Raw genomic sequence first — 21,433 nt, 5'->3', positions numbered from 1 at the left:
TGCTCATACATTCACATGTATAGTACTGAAACTTTCGTTTGTGTACTGCATGCATAATAAAAAAGAGGATAACCTAATACAGAACAGTTTCAAATGGACAAAATCTGTTGTGATGTGAAAGACCAGCAGTCAGACAAACAAAGGACACTTCAAAAGGAATTTACAACAGCATGATCTGGAGGCGGGCACTGATAAAGCGTGGAATGTAGCCTGTGATCACATCTGGTATAAAGCCCCCTGCTCTCACTTTGGGCTCTAAACACAAAGGCAACACTAATTATAAACTAAAAACTAAAACATTGTCATTGAAGTGAAATACCTTGTGTGCTGGTGTGTTCATTGTGAGAGAGCAAAATGAAGTCACTCAGAGTGAAGTTAATCAGTGGCTTGAGTAGGCTAAAGCCATATATGCTGTATGCTGTAGTGGGCGGAAGGAAAATGTGAATGACACAGCAAGAAACCAATGTATGAAGACAGCTAGCTGTAAGCCCCTGTAAGTAAGTATATTAAAAATATAATTGTATTAAAATCTAAAAGTCTTGACTAATGCCAGACCTAAAAACATTGCTCATAAAATCAAATCATGTACAACAACACCAGTCCCCTATAAAAGACAAACATACTGGCTTTGTCACACTTTTTCCTCATGGTTGTGCTGGTCCAATGCACACCAGGATCCACATGAACTGCTTGTAATTGTTCGGTTATCAGCAACAACATAATTTTATTAAATAAGCGAACAGAGAAATATATATATTTTTTATTTCTTAATTTAAGAGATCATAGGCACACTGCAATTTACATTGTCCTGCAGCACAAAAAATAGCATTACAGGAGACGAGCAAGTGAAATCATCAATGAATGTAATCATTTCAATTTATTTGATTTCACATTCAAAATTATAGCATATAATAAAATTAATTAATCATCAATTTCCATTCATGCATTTTCAGACATCCAAGCCCGAACGTTTCCTGCCAATAATGCTTTACCATTCTTACCTAGGGATCAGTCCGGCTGTAGTAAGCACCAGTCCCATCTCTGGTCTGCTGTGTTAGAATGGGCAATACGTTTGGTAGACCAGATAAGGGCTGGTGGTCCGTAATCTGCTGCCAAAAGGTTTAGGTGCAGATGTACAAAATCATTTATGGGTACAGGAAGTAGTAGTAGGACTACTCTTTTACATAATCCTACAAACCTCTGAATCAGCGTGAAAAGCTCAATTTACTATTAGTAAAAGTGCACAAATTGCACCTTTCCTTCTATCTGTATTAATTATTGTGCAAATATTCCCTGATAAATCCCATGTTATTCTAATCCTATTAGCTTCCAACTGTTTCACATGTAAAAGGAAGCACATATTACTAACACACTACCTATTTACATCTAACCTCAGGTTCCGTAACAGCTTTCTTCTTTGCTCAAATTGCTTCAACGCATCATCAGGTGTACTAAGTGCATATATAAATATAAATTAAACTTACAATCACAATTGTAAGAGCAAAGAGTACATAAAATAGTACTATAGGAGAACTACTTTGCGAAATCCAAAATTCCTTGGTAGAATTTGACTTTATCTGGAACCTCTACCATTTAGTTAGAGGATCTGCTCCTTTATGATTTATTTCTAAAATTCTATGACAGGAACCTAAAGGTATATTATGTTTTACCTGTGCTCCAGCATTTGAAAAGTGAGGAGTTGAGACAGCTAAAGTGCAGAAGAAAGAGTGCCTGAAAAGCTATTCAAGGAGATTTTCATAGAAAAGAATGGCTCATATTGGCATATGTTCCAACCCTCATACTCTCACCACCCACTCCATTTGGGGTGGTCACAATTAGGGTCCCGCTTTATAGCCCTTAATTTTATCAGCATGTACATGTACTCAGCATTCCCCACCAGGAACATGTATTCACCATCCCAGCTAGGAACCAGACGAACTGAGAGAGGAAGATACGGTCACATGCGGGTCGAAGGTGAGAATCTCCTAGGTGTGCAGGTCTCCTAGGTGTCCAGCCACAAACATCACTATTGAATTCCTGAGTGCGCATATTTTTTGGTAAAGTGTTAGAGTAGGACAATGTCTGCGGCTTGACATGGAAATGCAGCTGACTTAAGATAGAGCATAGGAGACCTGGGAATAGTAAAGAGCTGAAAAGTTGTGAACCTGCCTGAAGTCACTCTGTTTCCTTTCTACTCTATCAAGTGCATCTAAACCTGGACTGCAAAATGCTGTGAAAAGTGTTTCCTTAAAAGGTGGAGATAGCCCCCCAAGAAACCTCAGAAGGCAGTCATGTGCATGGCTCCAGACCCATCTGCCTGGTGTACTGTGCCTGTGCCTTACATCTGATCAATTTATAAGATGAGCTGATAGGGATCTAGTTCCCTACAGAATGTTTCCCAAAATGTTTATGATGACGTACTATTAACGACATCACCTATAGCCACAACCCTAAAATGAGACTATGTGCATTATAATTAATGTAATACATGATGTACAATTTAATAGTGGAATTAGCAGCAGTGTCAATTTTATACTCAAAGTGAGATATAAAATCAAATGCCAAAGTGACATAACTTATGGCACCTGTGTACATATACCTACTCGTTGAGTGAAATGTATGGTGCGGTATCTGAAGAAAGCAATTTAATTTGCTTGATTAGTGATGAATGCAGGCACTGTTTTAAGTTTTTATTTTCTGCCATATTGGGCTACAGTTACTAAAGATTTACAAATGTCAGGTTGCAAGGGCGAATACATGCTTTTTTTAGCCATTTGAAATAGCCATATATGCTAACAAGGAGTCTCCTTGTTAGCCAGGGTTTGAGCAATCATTGGTACATGAGGAAATCACACATGACCTGTGCCTCTCAAAGACAGTTAGAGGGCAACATACATAATTCATGGGGGTAAGTCCTACTATGTATTTGACCTTTTTTTGTGAACTTAAGAGGTAATGTTTTTACTGTGTTTCAAGTGGACTATTAATCTAGTATTTCTTTATTTCTTTAGGTATTTTATAAAGTGACAAAACGTTTTCTTGCACTAACTACAGAATGCCATGGAAAACAACAGAAAATATAAAATGCACAATGGAAGATTGCAACCAGTTGTAAATCCAAAATCCCTTTATTGCACACGTTGATTATCACGTGTTTAGCGGAAGACCGATTTGAAAAGTTCTATCTTAAGGAGTTTTTTGAGGTGGAGGAGATTTAGTTCTGCTCTCAGTTTGTCATTCAACGAGTTCAGAGTCTGGAACCCTGAATGCTCAGATAGCAGCTTATAAGTTAATCTTCAAGCTGTTTGATTTAATTTTTTTCTGGTTGCCTCTCCATGTTTGGACCAGGTTAAACTCTTCTGATTAGCTCAAATGAGAGCGAAAGATGTATCAAAAGTTGTTTCTACTTTATTTCAGGTAGGATTGGGTGTCCGGGTTTACAAATTCAAAATCTGTTAATACGATGACTGACAGACAATGGAGAATAAAGCACGAAAGTTAGCATGGCACTAATGGCTTGATGTGATGCACTAGATAATTTGTTATGTTCTCCCCTAAAAGAGGAGTTTAGCTACAGTTCCTCTTTCTGTTTTCCAAACTGTAAGTGTCCATTTCTGAGCATGTTTGTAACACTGTGCAGCTTCTGAAAGCGATTTCACAGTCACTACGGTTTATATGCTGATGTGCAAACGTTTTAGCAAATGAGGCAAAATGCCTGTCGCTCCAGTTGGGAGACAATGCTCCCTGCCATAAGGGACACCCCTTACAGTGTACGCCTACCTGCTTCCAATGAGCAATGATTTCATTTATAAGAAATTAGACAAATCACAGCAGGAATCAACCAGTTAACAGCATCTGTGCATATTAGCTCAGTAGATGCTTCATACGTCGATTAATTGTGTTATTCACACAGATATGGAGAAATAAGTTCCCCAGCTCTTGTAAAATGGAGGATGGGAAGCCATTCCTCAATACGAGAGCTTACGATGATTACAGATTAAAGAGTCTTGAATGACGTGATGTAACAAAAACATCAGCCAGAGCCCCTCAATAGTTATCAGATATCCCAAACGAGAGTGTATCATTACAAACAAAAGACAACTCCTTGGGGCCATAAAATTTGACAATAAAATTAAGAAAATCCCTTTTCGGAAATGCTTCATTAGATGGAATTGTATTTGACAATTTTGGTTAAGAAATTCCTCAGACAAGTGTAGAACCCTGGATCTGAATGATAAATAAAACAAAATACAAATCAAATTATTGTACATTAACAAAATTACAAATAGAGAACAATGAATAAATAGGAAGATAGAGGACTATGATGTGCAAATGCTCAAGACAGATAAGAGAAGGAAAACACATTGAAGTGGGAGAGGGGAAAAGAGAGAAATGATTCAGATGGTATAGCCTAAAAGAAAACATTGCAAATGAAATAGGAAGGAAGAAGCACATCTAAGTGATGAAAAGGAACATTTTACTGGAACTTTTCAAAATGTAGGTCATTTAGCAGGTCCTGTTTGTTTATCCAGTGAATTTCTTTTTAAACTATTTGAGTAGCTGGATTCACCAGATCCAAATTCCTCTAATGATATTCTTCATGCTATCATAAGGATATAAACTATCATGTTCCTGGACCTGCATTATAAACGTCTACGGTACTAGAATCATAAACTCTTCTGATGTCCCTCAACAGCATACCACGACATATCATATAATCCAAATTTGTCATGATACCTCAAGCCTTACTTTGAGGGTCAGCCAATGTATGTGTGTCTGTACTGAGCAAATATTAACCACTTCTTTACTCATATGGCTAAGTGAGCTTGATTTACTATTAAATGCCCAGCCCACAATTCGAATCTGCTGAAAACCTAAACTAAGAAGTGTTAGAAAGGAATACTGATGACCTTTATTAACTATAAGTTAAAATCGTACTCCGAAATATTTGCACAGTGGAACCATTAACTATCATAGCCAAGTATGCAATGGTTTAAAAACATCAATATTGGTAATAAGAGGTAGACTTTATGATTAAAGGTCTGATAAAGTAAGGCCATAGCTGAATCCCTCAAGTAAAAAACTGGGAACAATTGTATATATTAAGGTTGAGTCATTAAGTGTTGTCTGTTTGTCTCAATAAAACAACTCAGATCAAAGACACCCAGGATCACCAGCATAAAAATCAGAAACAATTAAAAAAAAGTAGAGAGTGTTAAAAAATATGCAGAATTAAAAATGTTCTATTGCTATATTACAACGCTTGCATTTTGTTTTATGTAGACTTTTTGAAAAAGGTCCAAACAGATTTTTAGGATTTAAGAAAGAAGTGCCTCTATCAAAGAAGATTTTGGGAAACTGAATTTCTGAAAAACAAAGTAAACTTTGTCTCAGTGTCATTTAATGAGCTGGACTACTAGAAAAATCTAGCATTTTATTACACTATTTCATTAAAATATTAGAATTTTGTAAAAACAGTTTGATATCCATTAAGAAAGCAGCAATGTTTTGAAATCCAGCACTTCAAAAATCCTGTTACTCAACTAAGATAGACCCACTCCACATTTAGCAGATGCAACATGATTTGCTCTCAGCATATTCAATAATGTATTCAGGGTAGATTTGAGGCTTATCAAAAATGACAAAAATTGACGGATCCTGACATTTATCTACACAGCTGTCATAGAAAGTGTTCTTGGTGCAAGGTCTTGAAGGGGGGCGTGTATAGCTGGCGTCTCCATTGACAAAGTCCCCCACCAGTATGCGTGCCAGAAACATTGTCCTACTGGTCGAGTTAGAATTACAATAATTGTGGGAATAGGATGCATCCCTGGCAAAGTAACTCCCTGAAAAAAAGTAGAAAATTAAGTATTAGCCACAATCAGCATACAATTACCCTTTTGTGAACACAACAGAATAGTGACCCAAACATTGACGATCCATTCCTTGTCCAACCAGTTTTTACAATAAAGCAAAGAGTTGACCTTTATTATTTTCAGATCCATAGACAAGATCACATTCTGGGCAAGTTGGAGTGGTATAAAACTACAACAGAGGCCAGAGACTAAAGCAATATTTCAGCATATATTAAAAAAAGAACTCTCATTTTTTTTAAAGTGTATCTTCCTAAGATAGACTATCTGTAACAACCAAACTGATATGTCCCTTGTGTTATTTTTGGCTGTATAGATAAAATACAATACCAGATTGTATTGGGGCTGTTTGGGTGTAGGGGCAAGATCTAATAACAGGTTGCAATGGGGCTGTTTGGGATCTGTTGACAAATTCTAATAACTGGTTGCACCAGTGTTGTTTGGAGTACATAGATCCAGTAAAATAATAGAAATAACTGGTTTCCCATTGGCTGTTTGGGGTGAAACAAAAATCTAATAACCTGATCCATTGAGGCTAGTTAGTGTCCAATCCAATGACAACATAAACTGGGAGGGCACGAAGAAGGGAACTAGATCAGTAAACTCCATGGCTAACTGCCCACAAGTCATCACAATTAGTGCATTTTTAGTGCTTCTTCTATAGAAATTTGTGGAGCAGGTAACAGGAAGGATCAGCAGTAAAAACTGTTGCATTAAAGGAGAAAAGAGACTGATCAGGGCGCAACTACCAAATGAGGCTACAGACGTCATCTTCTGCCCAGGTATATGGAAGCTGCCTTACAAAATTGAGCCAGCTATGTCTGAATGCCAAAGGCAAGCTTGTCCATGCCCAGTGGTATCCACTGGTGAAGGATGTTAACTCAGCTGTCTCTGCCGCCAATATTAATCTAATAATATAACCCATTCTGCATCTCAGCTACTGTCACTGAGAGATAGGGCTCCTGAATTGGACCTGAAAATTACTCCTAATTTATATTAACTGCTTGATGTAAATGCATATTATGTTCCTTTAGCTTGTCCTGTGTCTAATTAAAAACTATTCTTCAAGGGGATTTTAGTTAATATGAGGGCAGCGATTGCACATCAACAATCATATCAGAGATTTGTGAGAAGCGCAGTCTCGGCATACTCTGTTTATCAGAGACATGATTTTTAGAACACCATAAACCAATATTTGATGACATGGTTCCACCAGACTTTAACATCTTTAGGGCAGACCATCCCAATAAACACGCTGGTGGGGTGGCTGTGAATGTGTATAATATCTCACAAACTATAGGATGGCCCATTCTTAAAACATATATTGTAAAACACTACTTTTAATGCTAATAATAATAATAATAATACAGAATTTTGTAAAGCGCGAACAGCTACCTCGCTAGGAGGTGTCCCGGCGCTAGGAGAACACAATTGACCTAGAAGCGAGAAGTAAGAAAGTTTAGCGCGGTTGAGTGAAGAGCCATGTCTTCAACATCTTCTTGAAGCAAGGTTTCAGAATGGGCCTGCTGGATTGCTTGTGGTAAAGTGTTCCATAGGGAGGTAACATTTGCCGAAAAAGTTCGACCACCTAGTCGAGCCTTTTTAGTTCGTGGGACAGCCAGTTGAACGCGGCAATTGGAACGCAGTGCGCGGGTTTGGGAATATCTCGGGAGCCGGCTTTTCAAGTACTCTGGGCAGGAACCATACAGAAATCTGAAGGCTAGCGTGAGTGCTTTAAATTTTATTCTGCTGGCAACTGGAAGCCAATGCAATGAACGTAAATGCGGAGAGACTGACTGCTTGAGAGGAATTCGCAGTAGCAGTCTCGCAGCCGCATTTTGAACTCCCTGAAGTTTTTGCGTCAGGTATTTTGGTAGGCCCAGGTAGAGTCCATTGGCGTAATCCAGCCTAGATGTAACAGTGGCATGGATTACCATTTTCCGGCAGCTCTCCGGGAGGAGTCTCAGGATCTTGCGGAGATTCCTCAGTTTACTCAAGCAGCAGCCGGCAACTTGTTGGATATGTGAGGTAAAGGACATGCTATCGTCCCATCTCACTCCAAGGTTTTTTGCCGTACGGCTGGGTGAGGGGGCTTGGCCCATCTCCGTGGGCCACCAAAGTTCTGAGGCGGGGGTAGGGCCTTTGCCAAAGAAGATAACTTCAGTCTTATTAGCATTTAATTTTAATTTGTTCGTATTCATCCAGTAGGCTATGTCTTGGAGACATCCTTTGAAGTTCGAGAAGGACTCCGGTGACACCTCTGAGTACGGAAATACCAACTGGGTGTCGTCGGCATAAGAAATTGCCTTGACACCCCAGTTGGCAATCAACGTAAAGAGAGGAGCGAGGTAGATGTTGAACAAAAGGGGGCTGAGAGCCGACCCTTGCGGGACTCCGCAACTGAGAACTTTGGGTGCTGAGGAGACCGTCCCAAGTGCCACCTTCTGAGTTCTCTGGGACAGATAAGAGTGTATCCATCCCAGTGCTTTGCCCTGTATACCTATCTCGGCCAGGCGTCTGAGTAGTGTGGCGTGGTCTACCGTGTCGAAGGCGGCCGACAGATCTAGGAGTACCAGCATCGCTGAGTTACCTGCATCCATCGACCACCTTACTGACTCGGCTACCTCAATAAGAGCTGTCTCTGTACTAAAGCCGGGACGAAAGCCTGACTGTGTCTCATGCAATATCTTATTTACTTCTATGAATTTGCTCAGTTGGCGCTGTATTACTTTCTCAAACATTTTTCCAGGGGCAGCTAACAGCGAGATCGGGCGAAGATTACGGAGGTCATCTGGATCCCCGTTAGGTTTTTTTTTCAGCGGGAGAAGAGTAGCATGTTTCCAGACGTTTGGGAATACTCCCGAAGCGGTGGATGGGTTCCAGATATGTTGTAATGTGGGGGCTACAAACTCAGCTTAGGGGCCCCATAATTTAGCTGGACACGGGTCATCTGGGGAGCCTGATTTGCATCATATCTAATCATAGATAGTAAAGTCATTACCTTTATTGTCTTGCAACCTCAACTTGCCTCCTAGTATATGATACTGGTACAACTAAGCTTTATAACCTTGGTAAATAAATATCTAATAGTTTTTGAAGATTTCAATGTATGGTTTTATCAAATAGGGGGCACAGCAGATCGTGTTTGAGATCACTTGAAGGTCTTTAACCAAGATCTGAACTAAATAAAACAAAATATAGCTTAGGTCATTTATTAAATCCGGTGTTTTCCTCTCTTAAGAAAGTCAAGGTCGATGACACTATTGAATTAACTTGGGCTAACATTTTGCTATTCCGTTTAGGATTCAGACTGACACTAGGTTTATACAGCATACTGATAACGCTCCTATTAAATAAGAAGAACGAAAATTATGCCCACCTGAGAGTTCAGCTCCTCAAATAAATGGTGTGCTGCGGGTATTTAATGATTGAGCTTTTGAATGCTCAACGACACAGAGGTCCACTTTATGATACTGGAACGCCTGTTGAATTACCTCGCGCATATGTATCGTCTAGTGTGGAGAGTTTGCAGTGATACAAATCTGGGTCAAGGTTCAAAGGAATGTCTGCAGAATAATCATCTAAAAGGTCTACCACCTCCTAGCCTGGATCCCCAGGTATGTCAAAGGGTGTGTCCTCATATTAGGGGCTATGTGATCCTGCTGAGGATTGTGGTGAAAATAAAGGTGCATATGCCTTTGGTTGTGTGTTTATAGGTGTTAAGGGAAGGGAGAAGATGAGGAGGAGGATGAGGAGGATGAGGAGGAAGAGGAGGTGGGGGAGGAGTGGCAGGGGCAAAGTGGATGGGGCTGGTGCTCTTGTCTCTGCACCTCTTTTTGTTCCTCAGAAGCCACACCTCCGAACCTGATGACCCTGCCACTGAGGCAAGTCTTGTTTTGGTGGCAAAGGTGGGCTCGGCTCCAAGAAGGCTTTGGGTCCTGATGGCGTCTTGGGGCGTATTGACTATTGATGCTGGCATAGGATATGGCATGGAAAAGACCAAAATCTTAGCCTTGGCAGTTGATTGGGAATGTTAACAGTCCATGGATGAGGGGATTGCCAGATCTGTGGGCTCTTCACAAGTTCAACCTGTGACGGATCCATGCGCTGTCCCAGAGGGCTGGCTCGACTTCAAGAGGCTAAAGGCCCAAACCCAACAGGAGTGATGCTCCGCCTCGAGGAATTTTAGTGGATTTGGTATGAGTGTCTGCCATACTCAGGGCTACTGGCATTGTCCGTCTACATTGTCCTGTTGCCTCAACACCATGGTGGGGTTCTCCCTGCTCTCCGTCTGGACCCTAGGAGAAAAAGGCCTACAGGGACAGCTGGTGCTCTGGAATACCTGAAGGCCAGGCTTCCTTAATGTCCTCGGTGCCGGGGTTTCTTGCCAAACATTGTTCTGAGTGTCCTCTGTGGAGTGTCTGTACATATTATGATGTTGCCATCATCTGTCCTTTTGATGACAAAGAGTTTTACTGGACCTAACCGCCAGGCAGGCCACACATTTAGAGCTTTTATGTTGAGGCCACAAACACACCTGATGGAGGGTCAGACCAAGGGTAATTTGCATTATAGCTGAGGCAGTGTTTAAATAGAGTCCACTCCATCACCACCTGTGCATTCTCGAAAGAGAAAACGTTGAGTAGGGGCTTCAGGGCTCAGCAGCCAAACGTGTAGTGATCCTCGTGTCGTGGAGCAAGTCAGCAGTAGTACGTCGTTTTCTTTTCTAAATGGTGTTGAAAGTAGACCGGGAATGGTGCAACAAAACGTTAAAGACATAGACATAAATCCTGGCACTCCGGTCCTCACATTTGAATCCAATGGCAGAAAAACAATCTTAAATGGAGCCGGTGCCCATGAGTAATGTACACATAAGGAAGAGTCACCATATAACTCGTGACATGAGAGAATTCTTTGAAAGAAAAACAAGTTGTAAATGCCCGAGCCCACCATAGATGGCAGGACAGAGTATGCAGAGTCTGCGTATCTACAGTGACAGACAGACACATACACATGCACACACACACACACGCGCACGCGCGAGATGCGGCGACCAGGAGAGGTCTTTTTACAAATCTAGTGGTCTTTTAGGTGTATACAACTATTCTGGAAAGAGACACAAGGCCATGTAAAAGACAAAATGGGCTACCCTGTTGCGCATGACCGTACAGTGATTATATTGGGCATAAACTGAATTATATGGAAGGAATTCCATTCCATGAACGGGCATTAATATCTCAAATGCTGGCGGCAGCACATCAATCTATAGGCATTTAGTTTATTTTTATTTTGAAAGTTTTATATAGCGCGAACATGATCTTTGCAGATATCAGAGCGCTTCACAAATACAGAAGGTAAGGAAACAAGAAACATGGAAGAGATTAACAGACTTTTGAGCATAGAATACTTGTAGGTAAAAAATGAAAAGCAAAAAAAGGGTGGGTACATGGGGTAGCATAATAATTGACTAAAACCAATGATACAAATCGACAATCAGACAAACAATAGTGCAGATAGGTGTAGATCCTCAAATAGATCCAGAGTACAAGATCAGGTGAATTTAGTCATGAGGATAGCTTTTACTTCTTTTTTAAAGAATGCAGAGGAGGAGATAAGTCTGGTTTCAGGAGGGAGTGAGTTCCAGATCCTGGGTGCCATTCCTGAAAAAGAGCGTTTATAAGTTTTTTCCTTCCGGAATCTACAAGGTTTCAGGAGAAGATTCTTTGTGCTTCTAGTGGTTCTTGAGCCACCAGATATTGTCAGTTTCTGAGTGAGGTAGCCGGGTGAGTTGTGGTGTACAGCTCTGTGCGTCATGCAGGCAATTTTCAGATGTATTCTGGCTTCAAAAGGCAGCCAGTTCAGGGATTTTAAGTCAGGGGAAATATGCGAGTGTTTTTTTGATCCAGTGATGAGTCTTGCTGCAGCGTGCAAAGAGGCTCTCAGTGGTGCAGTTGTAGATAGAGGGAGTCCGCAAAGGGCGACGCTACCGTAGTCTAAGCGAGGAATGACTAGGGTTTGTACTGCAGTTTGGAAGTCCTTGGCTGGAAGGAAGGGTTTAAGTTTCCTCAGGGTATTGATTTGGAAATTAGCTCCCTTAGTTGCTTTACTGATATGCTGCTGCATGTTGAGATTGGTGTCAAGTGTAATGCCTAAGGATTTCGCTGAGTCCACGATGATAGGTTGGACATTGAGTGCAGATAGGTGTTTAAGCCAAGTTTGGGTGGTGGAGATTTTCGCGGGAGGTGAGATCAGAAGGAACTCAGTTTTCAGAGCATTGAATTTGAGGTGATTATCGGCAAGCCATGATTGGGTGTTTCTGAGCGTTGAGTTCAGAAGTTTGATGTCTTTGTAGGATTGTAATTTGAGATATAGTTGGGTGTCGTCGGCGTACATGTGAAAGTGTACATTAGATGCTTGTAACAAGGTGGTGAGAGGTTCCATGACCAGATTGAACAATGTTGGGGATAAAGAAGATCCTTGTGGGACGCCTAAAGTTACAGGCACTGGTGGGGACATCAAGTTGTTGCTCTTGAATTTCTGAGCCCTGTTATGCAGAAAGGAGGTGAACCATTTGAGAACAGTACCAGATAGGCCCATTCTGGTGTTTAACAGCTCGAGTAAGTTCTCGTGTTTGACAGTGTCAAATGCTGAGGAGAGATCAAGAAGGATGAGAAGGCAGGTATCGTTTTGATCTAGGATTTGGAGTGCGTCATCAATTATGTGTGTCATAGCAGTTTCAGCACTGTGCCCTGCTCGGAACCCTGATTGATGAGGGTTGAGGAGGTCAAACTGATCAATGTGTTTTGTTAATTGGAGTTGTACGCATTTTTCCAAAGGTTTTGCAAGTGTGGGAATATTGGTAATAGGACGGTAATTGTTTAGGTCAGTAGGGTCCGCTGTTGGTTTCTTGAGTATAGGTGTAACTTGTCCAATTTTGAGTGAGTCGGGGATGAGTCCTTGTTGAAGTGAACTGTTAATAATTTTGGTCCGGAGTGGGAGTAGAAATGGGATGAAGTCTTTTACAGCGTTGGCAGGAAGAGGGTCTGTGAGGTGATTAGAGGGTTTCAATGTGCTGAGCAGTTTTGCAATTGTTTCTTCTGAGTAGGTGTCAAAGGATGACCAAGCAGCATTGTTTTTTGGTTCAGTGGGTGTTATGCTGTGGGGGTTGGAGTAAAGGATTACGTCATTGCGAAGATCGCTCCTTATGTTATCAGTCTTTAGTTTGAAGAAAGCAGAGAAGTCTTCACATGATGGTATATCGCCTATTGTGCTATGTGTACGTTGGGGATGTTCCTTGGATTGTGTTTTGATTAGTTCAAATAGTTTTCTTGGCCGTTTTTTTGCTTGATCGAGCTGAAGGCTGAAGAAATCTGATTTGGTGCGCTTGATTTTCCTGAAGTAGGCGTTTCTCTTTTTCTTCAGAGTTTTAAGGTGCAATGCCGAAGGGGCTGATCTCCAGGTGCGCTCTGCCATTCGCATGGCTCGTCTGTCTTCATTGAGTCTACCATCGTACCATGGGTTGGAATTCTTAGTGGACACTTTTTTCATTTGCAAGGGGGCGGCCTCATTGATTATTGAGGTCATAGAGTTGAGGTAGTGGTCGGTCAAAGATTGAACGTCAAGAGCGCCGGTAGGGGGAAGGAGGAGATTGCAGCTGTGGGGAGGTAAAGAACTTGGGTTGAGTTTCTTCAGGTCCCTTTTCCAGACCTTGGATTTAGTGGTTTGAACCGGGTTAAGTTTAACTTTTTCATTGATGAAGAATGTGATAATGTGGTGGTCTGACCAGTCACAGGGTTGGATTGACTCAAGCTGGGTAGAGTTCTCTTTGGAGATGATAAGGTCGAGGATAGAGCCTTTATCGTGGGTCGGGCTGTTGCAGATTTGGGTGAGGTCAAGAGCATTGAGGTAGTTTTTGAGACTATTTACCACTGCGTCATTGTGATCGTTCCAATGGAGATTGAAGTCACCGAGGAAAATTTTAGTGTTTTGCCGTCCGGAAAAGGTTGATATTGTGTCCATGAGTTGTTGGGTGAAGATGAGGTTGTCTCCAGGAAGGTGGTAGATGACATGTAGATCGGCGATATCGGAGGAGTGTCTAGGGGCCGATCTGCAGTTGAGAAGTATGCATTTGAGTCTGGGGGTGTAGAGGGTGGTGGAGGGTTCTAGAGTGAGGGGGACTTTTTTAAGGTTATTTGGGACGGAGCCTCTGTTGTTGTTTTGTGTGGAATGCCTAAGGGGATTAGAGTGAATCGTGGGGATGGAAAGGTGTGTGGTGGCTAAGTGGTTTTGGGGAACTGGGTCATATGAGCGGAGGAGGGTGCGTATGTCGTGGTCCGAGAGTGGATTGATGGTGTGTCGGGAGCGGTTGGTGGGATTGCGAGCGGGGATAGAGGTCCAGTGTGGGGAGTTTTGTGTGAGAGGGTGAGTGGGAAGGGTGGGGGTTTGTTAGGAGGGGGAGTGGTGATGGGTAAGGGGTGTCTGGATTGTGTGAGGAGTAACTCTTTGAGGGTGTGTAGATCTTCTTTGACTTGGAGGAGGGTGGACATAATTATGTCCAGCGTGGGATTGGGAAAGGGGTTGGGGATGGGCACTAAAGGTGAGTAAGAGATTAGTTTACTGTAGTGGAGGGGGAGGGGAGTGGTGTTATTGCAGGGGTTGATGGTATTAATGGGTGGGTTGTTATTCGGGAGTATAGGGATGTTGGGGGGAAAGGTGTCGTTGAGTTAGTGTTAGGGAGGAGGTTAGTGGTATAGGTGAGGGTGTTGGAGGTAGAAGGGGTAGGAAAGATGGAGGGGAGTGGTGTGAGAGGTTTAGTAAGGGGGTTGGTGTTATTGGGCCGGGAGTAAGTGGTAGGAGGGGGAGAGACTATGAGGGATGAGTGTAGGCTGGGTGTTGCGGGGGTGCAGGTGAGGTAGTGAGGGCTGAGAGTGGGGGGGGATAAGTTGAGGGATGAATGAGAGCTAAGGGTGTCCAGGATGCAGGTGGAGTGGTGGGGACTGAGAATGGGGGGGGGGGGGAGAAGTTGATGGATGATTTGAGGGCTAGGGGTGGCGGGGTGTAGGTGAGGTAGTGGGGACTGGGAATGGGGGGGGAGGTGGAATGAGAGAAGGACCTGTTGTGGGGAGGGGGATTGCAGATAAGGGAGGTGGGGTGTTCTGAGCGTCTAGTTGGAAGAGGGAGGGGAGGTGTGTGTTAGTTGTAGGCGGCGCTGTGAAGTCAAGGTTGTTAGGGTCGGATGCCAGATGGATTTGAGTCTGAGGGTTGGAGATATAGTCTTTGAAAGTGGGGAACAGGTTGTCAAATAGGTCAAGGTTCCTGTCTGTGGATTGGATTAAGATAGTGCCATTGTTGTAGATGGTGATGGTTGCTCTAGCTGGGAAGAGTTGGGATGGAGTGGTGGACAGTGTTAATCCATGGGCGGATTTCCTGGTGGTGGAGATAGTGAGGAAGGTGAGGAACGCTTTTCTCCATTGTGCTCTACGTGTAGTGTAAAAGATGATATCGGTGCTCTTGGCCCCATTGTTTAGAGAGAGGTAGGGGTCTACAAAGGGGGTTTCAGGGTGGGACTTCAGGAAGTTGTGTTTAAAACGTTTGGCGTTTTTTTAGAGAGCTCGGGGGGGGGGGGGTAGTTAATTTTATATGTGTGGTTGCCCGTGCGTCCCATGTTGGGAGTAGAGGTGTAGGTAGGTGTAGGAAGTTGTGTGGGTAGGTGTAAAAAAGGGCTATGGTACGTGCGAGTAAGGTGGTTAGTCTAAAAAGTGGGTATGCAAGAGTGGAGGATGTGACTAGGTTAAAATAGCCACTTCCTTAGGCATGGTAAAGTAGGGAGGATTGACTAGTCTAAGATGGCCGCCAAGTAGGGGAGATAGAGCCAAGTCTTGTAGTCCTTTTTTGATATTGATCTTTAAGACCAGTTTCACTTTCTATTCCAGGACTGAGGAAGTCCAGTTTCTAGCTTGCTGAGTGGGGAGAGGGGAGTCCTATGTCTATTTTGAGGATCACAGTGCCAGGCAAAGTTATAAGCTTTGTGAAGGTCTGGTAGAAATGGAGGCTGTTTGTTGTTTCAGTTTTATGACTCCAACCATTTTGGGCAACATGTCTCAGAGGGGTAAATTGTTGATAAACTGAGATTAAAAGCGCAACAGAAACAAATACCTTGCCATAGTGTTGTACAACAGATGTGCTGGTGTTCTCTGCAGTTTATTCCAATCGTCGTGGGAAACAGCGTTGTGTGCAGTGTCTTCTGGGACGATCTGCGAGTCTGCTCACGAGGATCGCGGGAGCAGCAGGGGGGGCTTCGTGAGCGTCGCGATGAGAAGAGGACGATCAGGAGCGGATGCATGAGTCAAGATCATCAATAAATAAAGGCGGTATGCAGCCGAGGTCCAAGACATCAATGTCGCCACTGGGAGCCAGTGCTGCCGTGTAGCAACCGGCGGGAACAAGGGCTGCCGTGTGATGGATAGGGGGGGCACGTCGGGTCAAGAGCCCAGCCCTCCTCGATGGCCGCCGTCGTGTGCCGCTCAGGGGCGCTCCGCGAGGCAATGCGGAGTGCCGTGCAGACAATCCGGGCAGCAGGTCGGGAGCTCAGGAAACGCCGCAAGCAGTCTGTGAACTGCCCAATCTGAGATAGACAGGGGGGGCACGGGGTTCAAGAGCCCAGCCCGCCTCGATGGCCGCCATCGTGTGTTGCTCAGAGACGCTCCCTGAGGTAATGCTGAGTGCCGTGCAACAATCCGGGAAGCAGGTCAGGAGCCCAGCAGACACCGCAAGTAATCTGCCCAGTCTGCCAGGACCGCAAATCATCTGCTCAGCTCGGGTAACGGCGTGATCAATCCAGTCGTAGGCACCGTCACCAGCAGACCGGTGGGGATGACCCCAAATGAGCCGGACAGCTCCGATGGCCAGAACAGCTCCCACGCGTGCACAGGCTTATCGATGTCCCGCAGGTCTCAGCAGGCTCCAGCCATCAATCGGTGTCTTCAATGGTGGGGATGCGGAATCATCCGTTGATCTCAGCTCCGGGACTCTCAGCAGACTCCAGATATCATTCAGTTAAGTAAGAATACACTCCAGTTACTTGTATTTGTAGAGTTCTCCAAAAGAGTCGGTGCTAACAGGGATAAAACCACATTGGGATCCCAAGCACTAGGAGCTCTTAACAGGAGCTCCTACCAGTCGGCCATCTTGTGCAAGTACTGGAAAACGAAAGAAGCACCACACATATCCCACTCTTCTTTCCCACCTTCCCTCATCTCCTCCCCCAGGCTGTGTTAGAGCTGCAGGATTGATGTTTTCATAATGGGAATGTTTAAATAGAAAACCAAGGCATAAGCAATAGTAGGAGATCTAGGTTGGTAGACTACAGTTGAGACCTGCCCTATTGGATTCTATGAAAATGAGACTTAATACATTTTACAGCTCTATGCCCTTTTTGATTTGTGGATTTCTGAGAAAAATTGTGTTACCTTAAAAAGAAAATGTGCATGTGAAGTAGGATACCAAATGAAACAGACCTTAACAGGTAAATCAATAAGCCCACAGGGTAACTTCACAAACTTGTGCAGGGAAGGAGCTATACATGGGGACAGATGGCAGTAGGGTGGATGGGGTTCCCCTATAGGATATCCTTATCTCCTTGCACTATTATATATTTCCACTGTTTCTCTTTAGGGTCTAGACAGCTAGGATAGTGGATAGTATAAATAGGTGTTTCTGTACAGTTTAAAAGTGTTGTAAGTTTTGAGGTCTCGGCCTGACATCAGCAGCTCATGCGCTGCTCTCGTCATACGAGACTTCTTGTAATCGATACGATTCCAGAAGCCTCGTCCCAGCTGTGCCTTCAGCTTTCATTCGTGCGCGTCGTTTGTCGTCACGAATTATGCCAAAGGCAGTGCAATGATTGCACTGAAGGCATGCCAATCATCGCTTGTTGCCACCCTGTCTCCTTTTAGGCACGCCCACCAGGATTGGATCGTTTATGGGTGGATTTACACTCCACTCTTTCCTTTAAAGGACTCGAAGCACTTTTTTTTTCTCATTTGCAGCGCCGTCCACATGCTTGTAATGGCCGCTGACAGCCTCTCCTGCTTCAACCTCCCACCCTCGCAAAATGTGGAATTCTGCTGCATCATCAACACACCTTAGCTCTCTGTTGTTTAGCTTTTTAAAGCAATCTATTCATGCATTCATTTGCGCATTATGATGAGCTGATGAGTATATTTCATGTGAGGGGGTTGGACTACCGAGGTATGTTTGAATGGTCCTAGTTAAGGATACAACATATATTTGTAATACATGTTCCGGTTTGCGGACATGAACCCAGTGGTCTGCAGGGTAGTTAGCCAGGCCTTGGAAGAAACGTGGTCTGCAGGGTAGTTAGCCAGGCCTTGGAAGAAACGTGGACTCTCGTCACACAGGGAGTGCAGCGTCATCTTAGATCTTGCACAGCAAAGATCCAATGCACCCCAGTGGGATACTCACCGCTTATAGAGGTGATGCAGACACACCACCAAATGAACACAAGTGCCTTTTGTGCACCCGGCATGAGCGTCTTTTGTGACTCTGCACTTGTGCCCTGTTGCTGTGCACACGGAAGCAGGGCCACGGGAAGCAGGGCTGCGGGAACAGAGGCCCCTGGAGGGTACTCAGCCTTTGTGGCCGAGAACCAGGTCAGCAGATCTGCTGTAGACCCAGAGAAACCTGGTCAGCGGAGCTGCTTTAGAGGGAGAGAACCAGGTCAGCAGAGCTGCTTTAGAGCCATAGAACCAGGTCAGCAGAGCTGCTTTAGAGCTAGAGAACCAGGTCCGCAGAGCTGCTCTAGAGCCAGAGAACCAGGTCAGCAGAGCTGCTTTAGAGCCGGAGAACCAGGACAGCAGAGCTGCTCTAGAGCCTAAGAACCAGGTCAGCAGAGCTGCTCTAGAGCCAGAGAACCAGGTCAGCAGAGCTGCTTTAGAGCCAGAGAACCAGGTCAGACGAGCTGCTTTAGAGCCAGAGAACCAGGTCAGCAGAGTTGCTTTAGAGGGAGAGAACCAGGTCAGCAGAGCTGCTCTAGAGGCAGAGAACCAGGTCAGCAGACCTGCTCTAGAGCCATAAAAACCAGGCCAGCAGAGCTGTTTTAGAGCCAGCGAACCAGGTCAGCAGAGCCATTGTAGAGCCAGAGAACCAGGTCAGCAGAGCTGCTTTAATGCCAGAGACCCAGGTCAGCAGAGCCGTTGTACAGCCAGAGAACCAGGTCAGCAGAGGTGCTTTAGAGGGAGAGAACCAGGTAAGCAGAGCTGCTCTAGCGCAAGAGAACCAGGTCAGCAGAGCTGTTCTAGAGCCAGAGAACCAGGTCAGCAGAGCTGCTCTAGAGCCAGAAAACCAGGTCAGCAGAGCTGCTCTAGAGCCAGAGAACCAGGTCAGCTGAGCTGCTATAGAGCCAGAGAACCAGGTCAGCCGAGCTGCTGTAGAGCCAGAGAAACCAGGTAAGCAGAGCTGATTTAGAGGGAGAGAACCAGGTCATCAGAGCTGTGTTAGAGCCAGAGAACCAGGTCAGCAGAGCTGCTTTAGAGCCAGAGGACCAGGTCAGCAGAGCTGCTTTAGAGCCTGAGAACCAGGTCAGCAGAGCCGTTGTACAGCCAGAGAACAAGGTCAGCAGAGCTGCTTTAGAGGGAGAGAACCAGGTCAGCCGAGCTGCTGTAGAGCCAGAGAAACCAGGTCAGCAGAGCTGCTTTAGAGGGAGAGAACCAGGTCATCAGAGCTGCATTAGAGCCAGAGAAACAGGCCAGCAGAGCTGCTCTAGAGCCAGAGAACCAGGTCAGCAGAGCCGTTGTAGAGCCAGAGAACCCAGTCAGCAGAGCTGCTCTAAAACCAGAGAACCAGATCAGCAGAGCTGCTGTAGAACCAGAGAAACCAGGTCAGCGGAACTGCTTTGGAGGGAGAGAACCAGGTCAACAGAGCTGCTTTAGAGGGAGAGAACCAGGTCAGCAGAGCTGCTTTCGAGCCAGAGAACCAGGTCAGCAGAGCTGCTTTCGAGCCAGAGAACCAGGTTAGCAGAGCTGCTCTAGCTGACACTGTCTGACTCACACTGACTGACACTGACTGACTGACTGACACTGACTGACAGACTGACTGACACTGACTGACACTGACTGACACTGAGTGACTGACACGGAGTGACTGACACTGACTGAAACAGACTGACTTACACTGACTGACATGACTGACACTGCTTGACTGACACTGACTAACACTGACTGACTGACAATGACACTGACCAACACTGACTGACTGACACTGAGTGACTGATACTGACTGAAACTGACTGACTGAAACTGACTGACATTGCTTGACTGACACTGACTATTACTGACTGACTGACTATGACTGACTGACACTGACTGACACTAACTGACACTGATTGGCACTGGCTGACACTGACTGACTCACACTGACAGATACTGATGGACTGACACTGACAGACTGACACTCACTGACTGACTGACACTGACTGACTAATACTGACTGACTGACACTGACTGACACTGACTGACTGACAATGACTGACAATGACTGACTGACAGACACTGACTGACACTGACCGATACTGATGGACTGACACTGACAGACTGACACTGACACTCACTGACTGACACTGACTGACTGACACTGACTGACTGACACTGACTGACTGACACTGACTGACAGACACTGACAGACAGACACTGACTGACTGACACTGACTGATACTGATGGACGCACACTGACAGACTGACACTCACTGACTGACAGATACTGACTGACACTGAATGACAAACACTGACTGACTGACACTGACTAACTGACACTGATTGGCACTGGCTGACAATGACTGACTCACACTGACTGATACTGATGGACTGACACTGACAGACTGACACTCACTGACTGACTGACACTGACTGGCACTGACTGACCCTGACTGACTGACACTTACTGACACTGACTGACTGACATAGACCAACGCACCAAGATAAAAGTGACCCCATTAGGGAATCTGGTAGCTAAAATGTGTCCCACATTTGTGATCAGGGTAGTTTTGAACTTGTAAAGACTAGCTGTATATGTTTTATAGATGGCTGCATGCATTTGTGCTTGCTGCAGGAAAGTTTGTTGCAATACCAGGGAATAAGGACACCCACCGGGCCATAAAACAGGCCCACAAACAGCAAAAACACCGGCCCACACACTGACCTGTGAGGCCAGCTCCGCGGGCACTCCCTGATTTAGACCAGTCCGACGCTTGTGGTCTCTTTGACCAGTGCACTCTTGATACCCTCCAAGTAAGAAAATCCAAACAACTAATTATGATCTAAGGTGCAAACCTTTCTGCTCAATTAAGTGCACATTGTGGATGTCTCTTAAGTAAGGCACTTACACAGTTGCGAACTGATACTTCTGCTACTGTGGGAATGGAACTCGCTTGACCTTCCTTAATTTCTAACATCTTAATGAAAGCGCAGCCTGTGGGTGAAGACCCATAGTAGCGCCGGATGCACAACAAGATGCTCAGCTATGGATCTGTCAGTAGAGCACAGTAC

General features: G+C 44.6%; 1 protein-coding gene across 1 annotated transcript in view; it reads right to left on the bottom strand.

Annotated features, from left to right (window-relative positions):
* Nucleotides 1-754: 754 nt before the first annotated feature.
* Nucleotides 755-21,433, bottom strand: part of LOC144807657 (zinc finger CCCH-type antiviral protein 1-like) — a 189,438-nt gene continuing 168,759 nt past the window's right edge. Inside the window, exon 14 of the mRNA XM_078673287.1 lies at nt 755-5,846. Coding sequence (XP_078529413.1) covers nt 5,566-5,846 — 281 coding nt within the window. The 3' untranslated portion in view covers nt 755-5,565. The remainder of the gene's footprint in view (nt 5,847-21,433) is intronic.

The sequence above is a fragment of the Lissotriton helveticus genome, chromosome 1_1, assembly GCF_964261635.1.
Source record: "Lissotriton helveticus chromosome 1_1, aLisHel1.1, whole genome shotgun sequence".
In the NCBI taxonomy this organism is placed as follows: Eukaryota; Metazoa; Chordata; class Amphibia; order Caudata; family Salamandridae; genus Lissotriton; species Lissotriton helveticus.
The sequence above is the reverse complement of the archived record's forward strand: the minus strand, read 5'-3'. Positions and strand labels throughout refer to the sequence as shown.